Source organism: Megalopta genalis, chromosome 18, assembly GCF_051020955.1.
Source record: "Megalopta genalis isolate 19385.01 chromosome 18, iyMegGena1_principal, whole genome shotgun sequence".
In the NCBI taxonomy this organism is placed as follows: domain Eukaryota; kingdom Metazoa; phylum Arthropoda; class Insecta; order Hymenoptera; family Halictidae; genus Megalopta; species Megalopta genalis.
In genome coordinates this window covers 738,076-759,040 of record NC_135030.1, presented here as the reverse complement: position 1 = coordinate 759,040, position 20,965 = coordinate 738,076, and the positions used below count along the sequence as shown (strand labels likewise).

The following is a 20,965-nucleotide window of genomic DNA, read 5'->3' as shown; positions in this document are numbered from 1 at the left end:
ATGTCCCGTAACACGAAAATGGGGGATAGCTGAGGTCATTTGAAGTAACATTTTCTTTAGGGAAAATTCAATCTGCAGCTTTGTTTAGAAGTTATTAATGGAAAACAGTGACCAATGAGAGGCGAGCGCGCGAATTATAACGTGCGCAACGCTCGTGCGCAACGTGCTCCGACCGCGGAGCTTGACAGAAGGAGGGGGACACCGTGCTGCGTTCGAATCAATGAACAAGTAACGGAGCGTGAACTTTCCGATTTTTTTTACCACATGACAGTGATAATTTGAAGAAAAATGCTGTTCATCCTTATGCCAGAATGTCTGAAGAATATTTACTAATTTTTCGGACCCGAAATAACAAGTAGTTTAACCGTGACAGCCGTTTAAATTTTCTTAAGTGCATGACATCTCACGCGTCGATTTGCAAAACTAATTTAATAATAAATAATCGTATTAAAGAACATGCAGGATATGTTTGTTTAACCCTTATCACTCCAAGAATTTTATAGAACGCTGGAACGCTGTCTTAAAGCTTCCGATGATATTTTCCAACAGACTATATTATACTAAAGTCTCATTAAAATCGGTGTGTTACACTTGGAAACGTTCTCTTGTGAGTGCAAATTCGAAAAATCGAACATGGACTATGTTGAAAAATTTTCAAATAAATTTCTGGCGATCAGCTTGTTAAAGATTATTTTATTTGTTTGAATATTCACACGTTAACAGTTGAATCTTTGTGCAATACGTTTTTTATCGCGTCCTTCGATTTCTGAACTCCAAGACGAAATTGTCCGTATTCTGGGCGAATTCTCATTCCACGATAATAATAGACAAGACTCATCTCATAGTCACCCAGATGATACAAGGCCTCCGCTTTGCAATATATCGCTTTCGCCATATTGGCACTTTTCATTTTATATCGCAATGCGTTTTCAGCATCCTGCAATGCTTTCTGCGGTTCTCCCAATAAGAGGTGACACTTGCTCCGTGCTATTAATGCATTTCTGTCGTTCGGTTCGAGAGTCAGTGCCTGAAAAGAAACAATATACACAACGTAATAAAATATTATAAATACATGTCGCACAAGTGAAGCATTTCATTTTATCAATAGCGTATCTATCAACAGCGTTTTATGCAAAGTAATACTAGTATACTTAAAGTGAAGTTTGCGAACTTTGAACTCTCTTATATACCTCTACCAATCTCATATAATTATTTATGAACATTCTTATACAAAACTTTCTTATAATAAAAACAAAAATACACGAGAATTTCAATTCGATTTATATCACTTGTGTATATTTTCTTTTGATGAACTGTTGTTTGAAATGATGACTTTGCTCTAAGTCAGGTCTGGGCGGGTCATTTCGGTCGCGAGCCACAAGCTTTCACCACCAGTCTCTCTCCTTTCCTATTATGTACATATGTACTTGGGTTCCGTAAACACTACTACTACACCGCGCCATAAGCGATAGTGTCGCGTGAGTGAGTAAGGGATGTCTGAAGGTGCATGGTGGGGGCGAGTCGCAGAGCACTCGTAAGAGGGGGAAAGAACCACATTTGACTCACAAGCCGCGACTCGTCCAGCCTGCCCTAAGTTACGCATTAGATTGTGTAATATGGAATATCGGTTTTCTAATTTGTATTCGCAACTCCATCGTTCAATTGATTGAATATTGAAAAGTTGTATGTCTTTTTTTGTATTATCTTAAGTGTATAGAATTTATCGTCAATCACCATTATTATTACTAAATATTTAATTGAACTCGGTTAACGCACAGGAAAGCTACATGCATTGAAATGCAATTTTTTCAAAATTGTACCGTTTTAAAAGGCGTGTAGTGATACACATATTGTGGTTTTTTTAATCGTTGACAATCTATCCTTTCCAAATATTGTTAAAAGTTTGAAAATTTGTTAAGCAAAGATAAGACAAATATATTTTAAGTACCCACGAAAATTCAATTTTGCTGGACAAAATCGTTATTTTATATATTATGTTGTTAAAAAAACATACTATTCTTTCATCAAAAGAAGGCGCAGCGTGTTTACATGTCTACTTCTGCTGCAATTCCTACCATCGACAGCCAATATCGATCACTGCCTGCGATCGCAGCGGACTGGAATAGAAGTGGGGATGTAAACATGCTGTGCCCTCATTTAATGAAAGAATAGCACTGTTCACTAAAGCTGTGTTTCGTGCGATGTTCTAATAACAGCATATCAAGTGTAACGACACTTTAATATCAGACCTACAAAAAATTCATCGATCCCGAACCTCCAGAATTGTATTGCAATTTAATGAACAAATTCGATTTTTATTTGAAGAAAAATGATCCAAACGCATTCTGGTGGTAAATTTTCTACCATGGGGTCAGATAACAGTATTTACCAAATTTTCCGTTTAAATGTTTCCAATAATCGATTACCTCTGATGAATATTAGGGTGAAACTTCCAAAAACCGAACACATCCGATTTGACTGAAATGTTGTGAAAAGCTTCATTTTACATAAAAACAATATTTGCGAGACGAATTTTCAGAGACTCGAACTTCAACGACCAAAACATCTCGAAAAATGCTTTTACCATTTCACTTCCTGTAATTTTGCAAAGTTCTATGCTTTGATATGGCTGAAATTTTGAAGTTTTTTTTCAGAGAAAAACAATGTTTGATGACCTAACAAGACGTAAAAAACGCTATCTAAAAGATACCTATTTACAAAATGTTAGCAAAATCGAAGCATAAAAGTTTTCAAAATTACAAGGTTACACTAATGGTGACCCAGGGTTGCATTAAAATGATAAAAACATTTTTCACAAAATTTTGGGGTTTTCACAAAATCTTTTCACAAAAGATCGAGGTTTCGGTAAACCCTTCTGGCAAACATTATGTTTATGTAAAATGAAGCTATCCGCAGAATTTCAAACAAATCGAAAATTAGTTCGAACGTGTTACACATCGACAATAAAGTTTCAATCGAGTAGTTACCTAACAGCAACTGCGTAGTCTCTTTTAGAATAAACAAAGAGCTGTGAACAGAAATGACAAATTCCCCAACTTAGTGTCATCTTGTGTGTTCGTGTACGTGTTTCAGTATGAACTGAATTAATTTCTGATCTCGAGTCGTAAAGAGCTTCGCAGCGTGTCGTCAACATCGTGAAGACGCCGTCGAGGAAACAGTTGCCGATCACAAATCACGACCATGACATTAGAACGAAAGGGCCTAAACCTAACATTGAATAGTTATGCTGAATAAATGGAAACCTTGTTGATACAACTCATGGCGACCATAACATCGCCAATGCGCATTTCGCGCAATCCTAAAGCGAGCATGGCGGTCGGTTCAGTGTCCTCTGGGAACTGCATGTTCCGATCTTGTTTCTGTTTCATCTTCAACGATTGCTTGATGTCCTTGGTGCCCATGTTCACCGCCGCAGCACGATCCTTATCAGTGTATACCTCCTCCTGACGGTGAACACCGTTATCCTGCCGGCGTCATTTCTTCTTCTTCTGCATGTTCATCTCCGATTCGATCGACGATTTATCCGTCTTGTACTTCTGTTGTTTCTTGTCGTTTCTCTTCTTCCTTCTATCGTTGCTGATACAGCTTTCTTTGTCAACGTCCTCGGATGAGTCCACGGCGAGGCAAGTGCCCAAGAACGAAGGATTTTTATTCGGTGCATCGGACTCCTCCGATTGCCTCGAACTCGTCGTTGCGTCTGCGGGAGCTCTTACATAGCTTTGCAGTAGATCGTGATGATGCAGCGATGGATTTAAGATGTTCATGATCTTGGAGTCAATGGCCTCCGTTGTATCGATCGATTCAGTTACGATTATTTCCGTCATTTTTCGATTTTTTCGAAATTTTATTTTTCGTTAATAAAATAATGCTCCTTTTTTTCCTGATCAGAGTAGCGTCCTCTTCCTTTATCGGAACGTGTCTGGAGTGAGCGGTCCGCTCGCTGCAAACTATATCTCCCCTTCGTACTGGTTGTGTAGCGCGTATAGAGCGCGTTTCAATTAATTTTTCTAATTCAATTAATTTTCCACTGATACTTGCACTATATACACTTATTCACTGTGCTATTGTTACTAATAATTTTCGGTGTGGAATATTTTCGGTGTAGATCATTCACAAGACTAGTTCGAAATGCGAGAGCTTCTTTCGTGTATTTCGTTTGCGGGTCGGACGTGTGGTTATCGACACCTTCGCCGGCGGCTTTGTTTCCTTAGAAACAGTCAACAATGCGGGCGAATTCGGCACGTGAGGAGATCTCTGATTGTACATACATGAAGAAAGACTTCTACATTTTCGATATATGTATTTTGTGTCTTCTTCGCTTCGGTTTTCCTCAATGATACGAGATAAAGATGAAGGATAATGTTATGATGTAATTCTATTGCAAATTCTATTATTAGTTACTCTATTATTGATATATTTCAGAGGGTAAACCTCAACTTTATAATAACTTTTATAAACTTCAATCTTCTACTGATATTGTGTACAACTTCTGTATGCATAATAGGCTCGATTACTTTTACCAAACATGTGTTGCGATATATATCTACTAAAATCTTAACATTCAACACATTGAATTTTGTGCCTTTGCGTACTAATAAGTGATAATAGGTGAGGGGGCGTAGGTGTTAAAGTCGCTTCCTGTCGGCTGTGATCGATCAAAAATCGCTTCGCATTCGACTTGTTGGCCGTTTCTCCTCTGGACATAATTCTTTGCATTCAAAACCATTTTAACTCCAGATCACAGATATCTCTGTCGACACAGTATATTTTCACTTTATGTTTACGAAATTGAGCGTTTACTCATGTCGCACTTAAATTTTTAGAAATTTATTAAATTCAAACTTTACTTCTGTGAAACTTATTTTTAGTTATTGCATGTTATTGCCTGTTCAAATCACGACAAATAACGTGGTGTTCCACTGTTGCGGTGCATCGGGACCGATAGAATCCGTCACCTCTGGTGGCGTGCATATTGCACCATTTAGACCAGGGGTGTCAAACTCGCGGCCCGAGATAAACATTTTTGATGTCAAGTATCAGGACGTAAACAATAATTTAACTTTATATATGTTTATTACAATGTACTAGTCAAAATAAAAATATTTGTTTCTATGAACATTGATCTTTTTTTGCGGCCCACCTACAGTTAAGCATTGTTTATTTATTATTATGGACCAAGTTAGCTTTTGAGTTTGACACCACTGATTTAGACAATTGTCTTAACTTAATTTCTTTGCTTGTGCGATAGCGGTCGAATTCACTCGAATGTTTGCAGTTACATCAACACGTACTGTGCTTTGCTCGAAATCAAACGATTCTCACTGAACTTGTTACGGTGAAATTATTGTTATCGATTTTATTACAACGCCTTTGCTATTACTGTTCTGGTATTCTTTATTAAGTTTGTTATGTGTTATTACATTCATTTTGGTACATTGAACATTTGAGTTTCAATGAGTCCGTTAATTTCTTGCTCCTTATCGTGCGATTAAATGTTCATCGCTTTTTGAACATATGATAATCTTTAAAATCGCGTTAGGTGTTTATTAATGTAGTATCGGAAAAAAACTCTATGTATAGACTGTAAACGTAGTTTAGATTTAGAGAGAGAGAGAGAGAGAGAGAGAGAGAGAGAGAGAGAGAGAGAGAGAGAGAGAGAGAGCATATGATTTGTGTCAAACGGAATGAAAGGACAAAAGGGTACCACACCGGCACAGTCTAGAAATATTAAGGGGGTAGGGAAAGGTGGGTGGTTCGATCCGGCCTACCCGAACCCTCGCGCCGTAATATGGCGCGTCTTCCTGTCTTTTTATTAACAACTTAAACATCAATTATCTTAAAAATTATAAACCGTTTATCTTCCAAACCGAGTTTCATTGGATTCAACTTCACAAGTTCTATCACTGTACCAAATCTCATTAAATCGCAACAACTTTAGATCCTGGATTCAAAACAGAAGGATTTAAATCTCAGGTAAATAATAATCAGGCGTAATCTCATGTTGCGTACTGTGGTTAATTCCGAGTCTTACTATACATAGATAATGAAGTCAGGACCGCTCCAACTTCATCGACTACTGGACTTGAGATGACAGACGGCCGACGCGGTGGTCGAAACTATTGTAACGAGGATGCATGCATTAGTAACGTCTGGATAGGCGTCATTCAATGCGTCAGTGATGTCTATCCGAAACTAATATTTTATATTAGGTCTACCGGAAAGTTCTGTCCGATAGCGTCACTTCAAGTTTCAATCCGTATGCACATGTTGATTTCAGACATATATGACTATCTCTCTTTATCATTGCATTTACACACATGTACTCTCCTAAATAAACTGAAACAAAGATGTCTCGTGTCATTATTAAGCGAGACGCGATCGTGAAAACATGGCTACCGATGATAATGCCAGACCACATGCTGCTTTAGCGACTCGTCGGAAAATCGCAGAGCTAGGCTGGGAAATTCTGTCGCATCCACCATACTCCCCAGACCTAGCACCCTCCGATTATCACTTGTTTCTCTCTTTGCAAAACTTTTTACAGGAAAGAAAATTCAAAACTGAAGCTGATGTCAACCAAGCACTAGTCGAGTTCTTCGCCTCTAAAAATAAATCATTTCTTAAAAATGGCATTTACAAGTTGCCATCACGCTCGCAAGAAGTCATAAGCAACGATGGAAAGTATATTCTATAATATATTATATTATATTATTATTATTATATTATATTATTCTATATTATTCTATAATATTATATAATATTATTAAATGTATGAAAATTGTGTTATATTTCAATTCAAAAACGGACAGAACTTTCTGATAGACCTAATATTTCACGACCACTATAGCGTGTTTCTACAAACTTTTGATCGGTAGAGATCTGCTAAAGTAATGGACCGCAAAATTGTCCTTGATCTTGAAAATCAAGATCGAAGGGTCAAATTTGCTTTTCGTTGCAACATATAGTGCTCATTGAGAGGAACAAAAGTCTGATAGTCGTTTAGTCTTTTTGGAATCTAAATTTTCCACTAGTGAACTGCACACTTCGATAGTAAAGCGTCAGTTTTAGTGGATGTAAACCTCTCAAAGTAATACACGTATATGGCTTTTCTTCTATGTGTGGGTTGTCATAGTGTGCGGCGGCGCCGCAACCTTAAAAACGACATATAAAAATTATATGCCACGATCGCCACACTCAAAATCGTGGTACAACTGGCCGCGTAATAGTGATTTTACACGCAAAATAAGTCGAAGAGTAACATTTCTTAACGTAAATCTTCGTTTAGTCCACTTTTCCGGTATATTTGATTATCCGGCATTGCCCCACTCCCAAGTATGCCGGAAAATCGGAATTCTACTATATACAATTACTCATTAAAATATTCAGTTAATTTTTTAACGTTGCTATAAGTTGAAACCGAAAGAAGTACACTGATAGGAATCGGAAGATTTTGTCATCTTTCAACGATGTCTCAATGTCTCAAATGTCTCTGCGTCAACCGATTTCGATGAAATTTTCAGCATGCCTATAAATTACAGAAAGCTACAAAACACATTCGAATTTTTACTATACGTTCAGATAAAAATGTTGAGGAAACGTTATTGTCTAATTTTTGTTTATCATTTCACCCAATTGCTAATTTTGAAAAAGAACTTTTATACATCTCTTAGTAAACTGGTCCTTCCACCATCTCAAAAAAGTTCAACTCATTCGGTCCAATCTCAAACAAGTTATTTCCGTTTCAAAAGGTATCCACATATATTTGCCCACGATTCAAAGAATTATGAATTATGATTTATTTCGCGAAAGATGAATTGAAATATGCTGGTGGTTGTAAGAGCTGTCCACTCCATTTCCACTAGCATCAAGTAATATGAGTGGGATGGATAGTTGTTACGAATATGTGTGTATTCCACGTGCCTTCTTCCGAAGAACAGATCATAATTCCCGCTTGGTAGGTAAATAAATAATGTAATATAATTAATTTTAATTTCATATAATCTTATTGCTGTGCGACGTTGTGCATTCGAAGCAGCCGAAGCATTTTCTAATTTACTACAATATTACGAGAAAAATGGACGCTTTCCTTAAATTGTAGAGAATGCTTAAAGAGAACTTACTTGGTTGAGCAGACACATTGCTTTATGATAATTTTCATTTTTTACATGTACCGTCGCTTCGTTAACGTACAATCTTTTCTCCAAGAGGGCAAGACGTTTCACTTGTGCTTTATTATTAACGTTACGATGATTTACCATGATGATTTAAATCCTATAATACGTTTCGTTAGATTTGATTTGATTTTCCGTGTTCATTTTCTTTTCTCATCTAATTCGAATGTATTCAACTATCGTGTAGTACTCGTATTGCAAAGATAAAAAAGATTGTAATTTATGATCCCTTCATAGGATGACACTACTTCCATTATATAAGTATAAAACAAATTATTAAAATGATTAAAACTACTCAATGGGAGAATCATTCGATTCAAATCGATCACAAATTATTTTTATAAATCAAAATGCACAATTGGTTATCTTATTTCCTTGCAATTTTCCTTATAAAGATTATGAAAAGCCTCGAGTAAAAATTTGACTTTGTTACTCTTAATTTAAATTGATTTAATTTTAATAAATCCTACACATACGCAAAAGTCAATACATCGTTCGAGTGTGTTAAATTCGGAGAACCCTTCTCTAATGTACGAGGGGTTCAATTTCAGAAAGTAGGTAGCAGCGTCAACTAATACGTATTGAATTTTATCGGTGCTAAATATTTAATTGTTCACTCACCGATTAACTCAGAATTTGTGTTGCGTAGAAATCCTCAATTTTCGTATATTTCGTTTTCGCACACATAACACATTGTTGTATTCACGTATTCACCAATTTCGACATTTATGTAGGGCAATTGCTGTCCCTGTCTCTGATGCCATAACTTCCTCGTGCTATCTGTAATTCTTAACTTACGACCGGAACTTATCTGTCCATACTTTTTGTCATGTCTCCCTACTCCTGGTAATCAGGACTAATCAATATGAAAGCGGTAACAGGGGACAAAGATAACGACATTCTTTCGTGACTTCTATCTTCGTCGTTCAAACCTAATAGAAATGCCAATAAACAATTACGAGTACTTTTTGCTCCGTGTTGAAATTATGTGTTCCAACAACATAAAATAATGTCGAACAGTACTAAAAGCGTACTAAATCACATTTAATCATCAATTCACTAATTATACATTTTTTAACTTCCACACGAAAATATTCTGTGGAATACGTATGAATGGATCCGTCTATAACATAGTTAAATGAGGAGAAATCAATTAAAGTTATTTATGGATAGGATAAATATATTTGTGTTGCTAGTTTGTACTAAATGTTTCAACTGTATCCGCGGTAATTGGAAATTATCTTTATGCGATTGTACTTTCAATTTGTGAAAGGGAATCTTTTGAAAATGAAACATACGTAGAACAGAAAAAATATAAATATAATTATCTCTTACGAAAGTAATGTCGTGTGATAACCGTTCTATTGCCTGTAACATGTATGTTTAATTAAAAAGTTTTAAAATAATAGTTTGTTAAAAAATGTTGGCCCGTAAAACATTTAATTTTAACTAGTCACGATACAATACAAAACACGATTCTTACAAGAAATATGAACGCATGGAGATTTATAGTTGATCTGTTATAATTTGTTTTTCTTGAAAGATGGATGTTATAAGCATTAGAGATGAATAAATTATCAGTTTTATAAGGTATATTTATTTAAAAAATATACGTATAATAGTATATCGTTTAGAGAACGATCGTCTCGAAAATCGTATATGTATATACATACATATATATATATATGATTTATGTGTACATACATATACGTTTGAATATATGTGTACAGTGAGCTTATGTCCAATACTCCTGTTTCTAATGATGTTGTCACGAAATATTTCAGCCTGTATGGCATTTATTATTATATCGTAGTAAAACAAATTTTTTAAATAATAGTATCTTTAATTCTAACTTCAATCATCAAAGTGAAGATTTTAATTAAAACATAATAATGTGTACATACTAGAAAATCATAAAAACATGTAGATATTTTTTTTAACTATAACGTAACTACTTGCTTATTGAAATTTCTGTAGATTTTAATTTTTGCTTAATTAATATACACAGAATAGAAAACAAAATAATTATAAATGCTTTCTTTTTTTATAAATATGCATTAATAGATTTTTTGTACTAATAATGACTTTATTTACATTAAATTACATAATATACATTAGATAATATACACGATTGTTGCAATAAATCTAAACATTTCTTTTACTTAACGTCATACAACTAAAGTATATATCACTACTGCGGTTTCCAAGTTTGAATTTTTGGTGGTACAGTACTATAAGGCATATAAGCTTGGTTTGTACCAGATAAATTTGGTTTGTGTTTTGCCATCCACTTATACTTTGGTCTTGTAGGGTCTTCATTTGGAGTTAAATCCGTTTTGTAATGCAACCAACCAAACCATTCAGGTGATACTTGGGAACCATCATAATCCATACCATATTTATCTGCATATACTACCCATCGGTTGCTAGCTAAAACATGGTAAATACATATCAAATAATGTTATATCAAGAAACATTTATTTAACTTATAAAATTTACATTAACATTTAATTAATAAATAAAAGCTATACGTTGATTATAATCAAACCATAGTATTATTATATTATATTGCTTACCAATATAAATTATACCCATTACATGAAAACAATCAAATACTCATTCTACCTACATTAAGTTTCCAAATATTTGTAACATTCCCGCTCAAAAACTTTATTATGTTCAATAATGATATGTCAGTATTATCATATGTTATTATTTATTGCTAAGTATTATAAGAAAATTTCTGTAGATTAACTCACCGTAGAAATAGCCATCATTTTTATAGTATTTGTTACCATCTGAATCCACGCCTACTAGGGTACCACTTTTTACGGAATCCATTCTAAAATATTTAACGATAAAGTATATTACAATAGAAGCTCATCGATTTTATATATTTATATAAAAATTGTTTAGTGTTTATTAATATGTAGAGACTATTGTTAGACTCACAAGCAAGGAATACGTATTAGACTTTTGCAAAAAGAACACGCATAAATATGATTGAAATTAATATTTAATATTAAAATTACCTGTATAGACTTCGCAAGCTCTTATAAATACCCCCATTATTCCATATTACTTGAAAAAATTTCTTGATTTTATCTAACCCCAATAACTTCGCCATGTTTGTTTCAGACCACCACTACCACAGCTCAGAGCAGAGAATTATTGAGACTACCCTTAACTATATAAATCTTAAGATCTGTGAGTACACAAAAAAAACCTTCAATTGCAAAAGTAACATGTAAACAATTATGCAGATTAATTATGCAATTACATGATTCTGATACATTTTCGAATCTAAACTCTAGACTGTAGATAAGATTTAAAGCTAAGATCGTGTTGAAAACGACCTCTACTTGTGGTCGCACACGCGGGAATATTCAAACACTTTGCTTTGACTATAAGAATATTTTTTATCTTTATAAAATTCATATCCCTGTAAATCTACGTAACATAGAACATAAGATCTAGATAAATATATATATAATAATAAATATATAATAATAATAACAATAATAATATAATAATAATAAATATATATATAATAAGATCTAGATGAATATATATAAGTGACCTAATACTTTTTTATCTAAAATGTTTAAAAATATAACGATCTTCTGTTCCAAAAATAAATTACTGTTTGTAGATTTGTCAAAGATTTTTAATAGATACTATTTCATCTATATTCATTTCATGTATAATGATGTGGTTATTATAAGTTCGAATTCATTTCTTATTCGTATCTCTTCCAGATAAACAGTAATCACGCATTAAATACATTTATACTAATATTTGGCATTAAAGCAAATAGCGTGTGTGAAGCGTTACTACATAAATTTTCATTTGCATTCTATTGTTAATTATTAACTATTTGTTAGTAATGAACTTCACGTCGCTAGTATTTTACCTAAACGAAATGCGCATTATTAAATTATATTACATAAAATTAGCATTGATTTCCTGACACCTTATTTTATTTCATAATTTATTTATTTATTTATTTAAAAGATTTCCTATCTCTATTACAATGTTTCGAAGTATATCTTGCGAACAAAGTCGAAATATCTTATTTTATATTCCATGGTATTACTTTAATTCTTCTAGAAAATTCATAAGAACCATATTTTCGTCATTTTCTATGACATTTTATTTACACCACTGCTTCTTATTAATTGTAAACGTTCAATCAGAATATTCGAAATACGAATTTGTCGAGGAAGATACAATTTCTTAGGTAACTACGAACATTTCACATCGTATCAATACTTTTGCCCAACACTGTACTCGTGAGGAACGTATTCAATCATTATACAGTTAATTATAAACTCTATGTCTATGAGGTCAAGGTTTAGCAACCATCGAACGGAATATTGGCGACCGAGTTTTAATTTATTCAAAATAATTTAAGCTCGTTCTGCGCGTAAGCGACAGACGCGGTTTTTAATGTCTATTAACGTGTTGCAAATAAGCAGCAATAAAATAATAAAATAATAAAATAAGCTATATTTTTTATACGATTTTATAAATCCCTTTAATAAGACGAGGAAACGCTTATTTACGAATATATCGAATTCGTTGCATCCAAAGCCACAACGATATAATCGATATGATCACAGGTACTCTTTATTTCTTCAATTTGCTAAATTCATTTACAAAATGTTTACCTGTCAGTACTTACAGTTCCAATATTAAATCACAACTCGTATTACACAAATCAGATCGGTAATCGTAATAATATTTATCTTCACCAATGACCACGTTGAACCACTGAAAATGCCCGAATAATGATAAATCACAAGTTTATGTGAAAATGTCATCGATAGCGAACGCAGCATCGATACCGAAGAAAAAGAAATCTAAAAAGGATTTGTCGCATGATTCGCTGGAGACACGCGCAAAAGATGACGCAGAAGCGGAAGCAGCAAAGTTAGCTGCGCGGAGGAAGAAGAAAAGGGAAGATGAAGCTGTACGGAAGATGTTCGTTTCCAAACGCGATCCATTTGAGGCACCTTTGAAATGGTGGGAAACGGAACATGTCAAATACGCGTAAGTTACGATATAAAGATAATTTTTGAGGAAAATTTGTATGCGATACTACATTCCTCTGAAAAGCAACCGTAAAATGCGAGTGTTAGAGAAAAATATAAAGAAAACTCTGAGTAACATTATAGAAATTTATGATGTTTTCAAAATAACTAAGAAGTTCGTATAACCACAAAACCTTTGTTAGTGCAATCAATCGAAAGATAATATTCGTATATGCTAAAATGACTAATTAATATAGTAATTAATATAGTAAATGACTAATTGTAACGCGTTAATGATTTTTATTATGTAGCTTTACATTTTGTGTGACTGTACGATTTGCGAGGAAGAAAATTGTTCGTAATAATGTACGATGTTAAAGTTCAATCAAAATCTTTATTTTATATAAAAATTCTCCTGATTGTATTTTAGTCAAATTGTAAGGAGACATTAAATAATATATTCTTATTCTAGTCAACTTGATTCTTGTACCTTTTAGTTTCTATAGGACGTTCCCACAAATTAAATAATATTAGGCTGCTGTTTTTTTCGTTTTGTTTTTAGTGCTTTTTAGAAACAGGAATTTGTATTACACCCTGATACTTTTCGAACTGACGTTTAAATCGCATATTCATTTGCTTTTACAGTATAAATTATCCACCCGTGAAATTATATCTGGATGATGTAATGGGTTCTCATATTGTGCGACTTACCGATCGTAAATACATGCAGGCGTTCGCTTCGAGTATTGGCAAGCATCGGGAGAAACAACAAAGCATACGCATGAAAGAGAGAATGGTGAAACCACCCTCAATTATATCGCTGTTAATGGAAACATCGTATAAAACGCTCACCGAAGCTATGAGGAAAAAGAACTTCAACAAACTTAAGCTTTATTTGTAAACAAAATAATATATGAGAAACTAATGTTAATAAACAAAAAAAAATCGGATACTGAAAAATGGTTTATAAAAAAACATTAGTACATTAGTAGATTAATCTACACGCTACTTGAACTATTTTATGTAACATTGCTTATGTGTATAATTGATCAAAATAAACGTGTAATTATCACTAATACAGAAAGAAACAAAATGAAAACTGTAATACTGTAGTACTGTAGTACTGATTTATCCTTATTTATTTATAGTATGTAAACTCGTAAAATCAGCAACTGATGAAGATCGTTGAAGAACAGCTATTATTATTATTATTTTTTTTTAGAAAATTGTAAATGCTTGTAAATTTGTCACCGATTAGAGGTTCGAAATTTTAATCAAAATGATATAATTGAACAGAACTCTCGTTACGCTCGGAAATGGGTGATTGCTTAGGCAATTTGAAGTACCTTTTTCCTTAACGAAAATGTTAAAATGTGTTGTTCTTAACGAGATATTTGGATGAAACATAAAACTGGCTGCCAATATTATTACGTCCGCATCTTCATCCGCTCCTCATCAATTTTCGTTAATGTATATGATTTGTAGAGCTTGAGCTTTTATGAAAAAGTGCTGCCAACAGATCATGTTTCAATGTTTTAAAATCATGGGGATGATCATCTTCAATGATGATTTTTTTGTTGCTCGGGACTTCAACGAGCACACCTTCATGCTCGTTAGGATCGATCGTTTCTAAGAGATCTGATTCTGTAAAATCATGTACACATTTACGTAACTTTTAATGTTTACGATGATAACAATATCTTCATTGTTTTAAAAACTTGTAAAAGTTAAAAAAAGTTTGACTAAATTAAGTTAGTGACATTTTTTAATTTATTAAAAATTAGTTCATCGAATAGCTTTTTAAAATTCAATGTTATTATTCAGTGTTATTATTATATGTAGTTTGTTATATAATTATTATAAAATAATTAGAAGCTTACCAAGAATGATATGATCAGTCGGTTCAGCTATAACCGTATCCCACGAATTTAATACCGATGAGGGAATTTTTATTTTCGTTTGAGGAATATATTTGTATTCGTGTGGTGACCATCCGAGTGAAGCCAAACGATCTCTAAACATAGCATTTTTTATAATTAACTTATTAGCGAAAAGTTTCATACTTACGTGTTTTTAGATAGTGTAATTTGAAACGAAATAAGATATGTAATTGATTATCTGCAATCTGATTGATATATATTATATTATTATATTAATATATTAATATAATATAATATAATATAATATATTATAATACAATATAATACAATATAATACAATACAATATAATATAATATAATATAATATAATATAATATAATATAATATAATATAATATAATATAATATAATATAATATAATATAATATAATATAATACAATATAATACAATATAATACATGTAATATAATACACATTATATTATATTAATGTATTAATATATTAATATAATATAATGTGTAATATATATCAATCTGATTGCAGGTAATCAATTACATATCTTATTTCGTTTCAAATTACACTATCCAAAAACACGTAAGTATGAAACTTCTCGCTAATAACAAATTATATATATATATATATATAATAACAACATCAATCATCGAATCGTTTGCTGAATCATAAACCTACTGATGGAGTTCATCGAGTTCATGTTTCTTGGGCGCCTTTGTAAACGATCCTGATAACGGATGGATTATTGGATAGTAATGGTAGTGATAGTGTTGTATCCCAGGCGGCTTCTTTTTTGCTTCAATATTACCCTTTAACGAATTGACAATGTTCGATAAGAGCTTCTTAGGACTGAAACATAAATATCCTTTATATAACACCTTTCAGTATATCTACACGAATCCACTGAATGCACCCCGAACAATTGTTAAGTGTTGCGCTATTTCTCTGAAAATGAAAAATATTTTTCGAATAGTACTTTTACGTGCGTGTAACTCAAATTTCATGTGATAAGTCCAATTAAAGTTGCTAACGGAATAAAAAAAGATTGAAATGAGAATTTGTAAAATTTTTAACGATGTTGAAAATCAATTTCTATGACTTTAATGACAATTTCCTATGCGTGAATTTACATAAATGAAACTGTAAAATGTCTTACTAGTTAAAGAAGAATCCTTCACTCGACGTAACCAACAGTATCGTTATGAGTAAGGTGAACTAGAAATTATAAAGAAAACGATATATATTATATTTAATTCTAAACACCCCGACTGACAGTATGCATTGTAACTTTTTATGCGAGAACTTATTATTTAAATTATCAATATCATAGCACTTTCAAAAATAGAGAACCTCTATCACAGAAATACAGAGACCCACAAAAATGCTCGTACACCATTTAAAACACAATAACTTGTTTAAAACTGAATTAAATGACTTGAACTTTTTTTTTAGCTGATAGAGAGATTAGTCTATTAAACGATGACTAAAATGCTTCTTCTAAAATTTTGCAATTCTTGGAGTAACAAAAAAATAAAAGATAAAAACTCTCCTTTTTTAACTTTTTTATCTCAGCCTATAACGAAAATTTAAAAAATACCTTTCGAAGATCGCGGTAAACTTATATGCGTGACGAAAATTTGATAAAGTTTCGCACATGTAGATGGTACTTTCGTAGTATGAGGTCATGATAGGTCACTCTCAATAACTTTCTGAGCTAGTTAAACTTCCTGCACACCAAAATACAGTTTACCATGACAGTGTAGATCCAGAAGAACAAACAATACCATTCCTCGACAAACTGTGCCTTGCTCAGAAGAAGTCCAGTTTCGTTAAAAACGGAAACGCGTTTACCCTATCCCTGCGAAGACATTGGAACGAATGTGTTGGTGAGGATCGCTCCTACATTTTTTCTCAGCAGACTTTTTCTGAGTAAAACACCTTGACATAACCTGACGGATCTCTAAGACATCAAGTAATATCTCCATCATCACCCGACTCACGAAAGCTCTGTAATCGGTTCCTTAATACAGTAATTTGTCCTTAATTCGCGCTCAGATTGCGCCCGAAAATGGACAATTTTGGAAGAGGAGATACAATTATTTGAGCCTTGCGTCTCGTTTTTATAGTTCTTGACAATTGGTAATTATAAAAACGAGCCGTAAGGCTCGACTAATCGCATCTCTTCTTCCCAAATTGTCCATTTCTGGGCGCAATCTGAGCGCGAATTAGGGAGAAATTACTGTATATCGAAACATCAACATCTGTGAAAAGGAATATTTACCTCAGGAGAGCTCAAGCATACTACAACTACCCTTTAACGAAACAGTTTCACCGGAATTAAAATAAATCGCGCAATAGGCAGAATCAGAGATTCCAAAGACACAGACCGATCGCATAAGTAAAATACTCATATAATACTAAAATATTAAAACCATCTTCACCACTCATGCAAAAATCGGACAGACGTTCACATCTCCCAAAGATCCACAGCCGCAGCTTTCATCGATGAAGATCTACGAAATTCCCTGCTCGTGTGGCAGAGGTTAAATTGATCAAATTGGGAGAAACGTAAGCATTCGACTAAAAGAACGTGGACATCAACTTCAATCAGCTGCAGCAGAATATCAAATTGAAACAGAATGATAGCAAAAACTAAGGGATACATTCCAAGAAAGTACAGAGAAATGTTGGAGATAATGGAGGATTCTGATAAACATCAACGGGGATAAAGGTCATCGCATGAACTCAATCCGGAACACCCTTCTCCCAGTTTTTCGTAGCTGAAAAATTAAAAAGTCCTTTTGATTGGTAAGCAATGAACCGGTACGTGAATAGAGTACATTTAGTGGAACTCCACCAATCATACATCAGTATCATTGTCAAAGACCAACTGACTAAGCTAACTGCAATGCTTGCGAAACGTTGGGAAATTAATTCCACCAGGATGCGATTTATACCCCCGATAGCCTCGACGGTAAGAACTGTACAATGCCAGGCTGTGAAAGCCCCGAATCTCTAATTAAAAAGTTAGAGTGGCAGTAGTCACATAAAGTAATCGGAAAACAGTTTCTTTCTATTAAAGATAGAAAGCAAATAACTTTTACCTTTTATCAGATTTTCTCCAATTTTATCAATAGAGTAAATTCTCCCCAATTGTCCCTCAGTATGGAAACGAAAATGGACAACTTGGAAAAGGAGATACGATCATTCGAGCCTTACCGCTGGTTTTTATAATTGCCAATTATCAACAACTATAAAAACGTAGCCACGAGAATAGAATAATCGTATCTCCTCTTCCCAAGTTGTTGTCCATTTTTGTTTCCACCGCGAGAGACAATTTGAGAAAATTTATCGTACCAACAGGTAGTATTGACTTGAAATATTTCCAGCACATCGATTTAACAGTTTAGTATTTCATTAGAAATTAACTGGTAACGCATTTTTCGACTTCAAATGCTTTGCTTATAGGTACATTACAAACAACATTACAAACATAACGCGAACTGTACAAAATTAGTTTGGCAAAGATATATTTAAGCATTTCAGCTGCGTCTGTTAATTCAGAGCGTTTATTCTCTACAGCTGGAAATGTATAATATAGTGATGACACTGTATATGTATAGTGATGAAAAAAAGCAATAGTTCATTGTCAGGAAATGTTGATTTGACCGGGTATCTCACGGGTACCCGGGTAACCGAGTATTTCATAGCCCTTGTTGTAATTATACAGAAGAAGAAGAAACTTATTATGCATATTGCAAACTTATTATCATATTGCAATAGATTAACATCGTGTACCATATATTCGAAAACACGCGTTAAGAAGCACATTTTTACGTATAATAACAATTTACTTGCAACAACAATTCCGTCTTCATAGTAACAGTTTACTTCACAAACAGGAATGGTTTATCGAGTATGTGATTCGCGTGACAAACTGAGAAATCCGATAAACCAAGATGCTCTTATATCTAGCAGCTGGCTCTCTTTCCCCCAAGTGCCTCGAGGATCCTAGATTAGTTTTATTCTCATCGAAACGTGTTAGTTCTCCCGACTTTGCTTGGGAAACCCAATCATGCACACGTGCCTCTTAACTAGTTTCCATGACTTTCAAATCGAAGTAAGGAATATCTGGTGACATTATCCTCGAAGTAAATGTTAAAATTTACTAATTTGCAGGAAATAATGTGAAGTAATATTTTAATAACTTGCGAAAGAACAGATATCGAAAATTATTGCTAGATTTACATATTTGATGTATAAATTAAGTAATTTGTACCTTTCTTATCAACACTATCACTATTATAGAATGTACATTAGTGTTTTAGCAAGAGCACCACCTGTATTAACACAGATTCGTTATAAATTACGCGTTAGAAAAATTCATATTTTCTATAATAGAATATATTGGGTTGGCAACTAAGTAATTGCCGATTTCAGTTATAAATGTCTCCCATTTTTATGATATCCGTAAATGTTATATTATAAAATTATTATTATTATTATTATGTTATTTTTTATTATCCGTGAATGTTAGCAACTGGACAAATTGAATGCAGCGGTCAAGGAAAAGCGACCAGAATTGGTCAATCGTAAAGGTGTCATTTTCCAGCAGGACAATGCTAGGCCGCACGCGTCTTTGTCCACTCGGCAAAAATTGATGGATATTGCTTGGGAATCGATGTTACACCCACCATATAGCCCTGATCTCGCGCCATCGGATTACCACTTATTTCGATCCCTGGACAACTCCCTTCGTGGTAAAACTTTTAACGACGATGACGCTGTAAAATCTCACTTAACTCAGTTTTTGGCCGAAAAGGATCAGGCTTTCTACGAGCGTGGAATTTTCAAGTTGTCAGAGAGATGGCGAAAGGTCATCGAACAAAATGGAAAATACATTACAGATTAAACTTCGTTCCAAGCGAAAAAAAAATTTTTATTTCACTGAACAAATCGGCAATTACTTAGTTGCCAACCCAATATAACATTTTTACACGCCTACAGCAATTTTCATTACAATGTTGAACTTTGTCCGAATTCTTCGGTGCGTTAAATATTAGATGTTTATGGGAGTCGTAAGTGAAATGCATACAATAAGCCGTGCCTGTGCACCAGATCAACTTGTTTCTTAGTAGTTCACTTTCGCTTCCATGGCAATGATCTTGAAAGATAAAATAAGAATAAGATGAAAATGCACGCGCGAGAGTAAATGTGGAAGTAAGAGAAATTGCGCGTGCTTCTTACATGCTATCGTTTAATATTAGGAGTCGCATTACAGATATTAACTTTTCTTGATGAATGAACAAATAATCTAAACGAATGCTTGCATTTACACAGCTTACGAGTTAAATGATTTTATGCATAATTCAATAAACCTTGATCTTAAAAGATTTTAATTGGTGCTTAAAAAGGTGCAGCTGTCTCTCTCGTGTTCAACAATACTTTTCAAAAGTAAAAATGATACTTATTTTTTTCAAAAAGTTATTATTAGTAAGTTATCTTTACATTTTCACTAATTAGCTATCAAAATTTCCAAGAAACAAAACATATTCTCTTAAACGTGACACATTTATGCGGCTTAATCACACATACGTATTTAGAATACATATTTTACCGTACGTTCGTTAAAAGACGAAGTCATAAAGATAATCACTCATTTAGCGACACCAAGTGACATGTTTTATGACAAAGTAAACTGATTGAAAGGAAAATCAGTATGAACCTGTAACATACAACTTTCGTCTTTTTCATTATTCTTGCGGAGAAAGCTCTGTAAAAGGGAACAATTCTCGGCCGTTTTTCAGTTTATTACTACGTACGTGTAACCAGTTCCATTCTTAACCACT

The 20,965-nt window shown here is 33.4% G+C and overlaps 5 protein-coding genes across 10 annotated transcripts; 1 reads left to right on the top strand and 4 right to left on the bottom strand.

Annotated features, from left to right (window-relative positions):
• Positions 1-673: 673 nt before the first annotated feature.
• LOC117228517 (outer dynein arm-docking complex subunit 4) lies at positions 674-9,308 on the bottom strand. 3 transcript variants are annotated; one of them, XM_033484305.2, is made up of 3 exons: positions 8,814-9,125; positions 8,142-8,292; positions 674-1,027 (listed from the first exon to the last, which is right to left on the bottom strand). In XM_033484305.2, exons 2-3 carry the CDS (start codon positions 8,277-8,279, stop codon positions 710-712), a joined length of 456 nt encoding a protein of 151 aa, XP_033340196.2. In that variant the 5' UTR covers positions 8,280-8,292; positions 8,814-9,125; the 3' UTR covers positions 674-709. The 3 variants fall into 3 exon arrangements, 2 of the variants coding, with proteins under 2 accessions (XP_033340196.2, XP_033340197.2); XM_033484306.2 differs by lacking the exons at positions 8,142-8,292; positions 8,814-9,125 and adding an exon at positions 3,264-3,515; XR_004492329.2 differs by lacking the exon at positions 8,142-8,292 and having other exon boundaries at positions 895-1,027; positions 8,814-9,308.
• Positions 3,495-4,386, bottom strand: LOC117228518 (uncharacterized). The gene has a single exon (XM_033484307.2). It carries the CDS (start codon positions 3,843-3,845, stop codon positions 3,495-3,497), a length of 351 nt encoding a protein of 116 aa, XP_033340198.1. The 5' UTR covers positions 3,846-4,386.
• A 945-nt stretch (positions 9,309-10,253) lies between the features above and the next one.
• Positions 10,254-13,017, bottom strand: ND-B17.2 (NADH dehydrogenase (ubiquinone) B17.2 subunit). Of its 2 annotated transcripts, XM_033484290.2 has the most exons (4): positions 12,877-13,017; positions 11,225-11,397; positions 10,952-11,034; positions 10,254-10,622 (listed from the first exon to the last, which is right to left on the bottom strand). In XM_033484290.2, exons 2-4 carry the CDS (start codon positions 11,317-11,319, stop codon positions 10,384-10,386), a joined length of 417 nt encoding a protein of 138 aa, XP_033340181.2. In that variant the 5' UTR covers positions 11,320-11,397; positions 12,877-13,017; the 3' UTR covers positions 10,254-10,383. The 2 variants fall into 2 exon arrangements, with proteins under 2 accessions (XP_033340181.2, XP_033340180.2); XM_033484289.2 differs by lacking the exon at positions 12,877-13,017 and having other exon boundaries at positions 11,225-11,531.
• On the top strand, positions 12,605-14,330 carry LOC117228501 (uncharacterized). Of its 2 annotated transcripts, XM_076527271.1 has the most exons (3): positions 12,605-12,814; positions 13,022-13,244; positions 13,871-14,330. In XM_076527271.1, exons 1-3 carry the CDS (start codon positions 12,805-12,807, stop codon positions 14,124-14,126), a joined length of 489 nt encoding a protein of 162 aa, XP_076383386.1. In that variant the 5' UTR covers positions 12,605-12,804; the 3' UTR covers positions 14,127-14,330. The 2 variants fall into 2 exon arrangements, with proteins under 2 accessions (XP_076383386.1, XP_033340179.1); XM_033484288.2 differs by lacking the exon at positions 12,605-12,814 and having other exon boundaries at positions 13,009-13,244.
• Positions 13,600-19,067, bottom strand: LOC117228500 (uncharacterized). 2 transcript variants are annotated; one of them, XM_033484286.2, is made up of 5 exons: positions 18,971-19,067; positions 16,273-16,331; positions 15,795-15,965; positions 15,106-15,239; positions 13,600-14,869 (listed from the first exon to the last, which is right to left on the bottom strand). In XM_033484286.2, exons 1-5 carry the CDS (start codon positions 18,992-18,994, stop codon positions 14,691-14,693), a joined length of 567 nt encoding a protein of 188 aa, XP_033340177.2. In that variant the 5' UTR covers positions 18,995-19,067; the 3' UTR covers positions 13,600-14,690. The 2 variants fall into 2 exon arrangements, with proteins under 2 accessions (XP_033340177.2, XP_076383385.1); XM_076527270.1 differs by lacking the exon at positions 18,971-19,067 and adding an exon at positions 18,915-18,962.
• Positions 19,068-20,965: the final 1,898 nt, after the last annotated feature.

What these genes read in the sequence shown, in the direction of transcription:
- LOC117228517 (XM_033484306.2), bottom strand. Translation starts at nt 3,422, where the DNA reads ATGGGCACCAAGGACATCAAGCAATCGTTGAAGATGAAACAGAAACAA. An exon ending in CCATGAGTTGTATCAACAAG is followed by an intron (nt 1,028 to 3,263) that starts GTTTCCATTTAT and finishes GTTTCTTTTCAG; the next exon opens with GCACTGACTCTCGAACCGAA.
- LOC117228518 (XM_033484307.2), bottom strand. Translation starts at nt 3,845, where the DNA reads ATGACGGAAATAATCGTAACTGAATCGATCGATACAACGGAGGCCATT.
- ND-B17.2 (XM_033484290.2), bottom strand. Translation starts at nt 11,319, where the DNA reads ATGGCGAAGTTATTGGGGTTAGATAAAATCAAGAAATTTTTTCAAGTA. An exon ending in AGCTTGCGAAGTCTATACAG is followed by an intron (nt 11,035 to 11,224) that starts GTAATTTTAATA and finishes TAAATATTTTAG; the next exon opens with AATGGATTCCGTAAAAAGTG. An exon ending in AAATGATGGCTATTTCTACG is followed by an intron (nt 10,623 to 10,951) that starts GTGAGTTAATCT and finishes ACCATGTTTTAG; the next exon opens with CTAGCAACCGATGGGTAGTA.
- LOC117228501 (XM_033484288.2), top strand. Translation starts at nt 13,009, where the DNA reads ATGTCATCGATAGCGAACGCAGCATCGATACCGAAGAAAAAGAAATCT. An exon ending in ACGGAACATGTCAAATACGC is followed by an intron (nt 13,245 to 13,870) that starts GTAAGTTACGAT and finishes TTGCTTTTACAG; the next exon opens with TATAAATTATCCACCCGTGA.
- LOC117228500 (XM_076527270.1), bottom strand. Translation starts at nt 18,947, where the DNA reads ATGTGCTTCTTAACGCGTGTTTTCGAATATATG. An exon ending in CGCGTGTTTTCGAATATATG is followed by an intron (nt 16,332 to 18,914) that starts GTACACGATGTT and finishes TATAATTTCTAG; the next exon opens with TTCACCTTACTCATAACGAT. An exon ending in GACTGATCATATCATTCTTG is followed by an intron (nt 14,870 to 15,105) that starts GTAAGCTTCTAA and finishes ATGATTTTACAG; the next exon opens with AATCAGATCTCTTAGAAACG.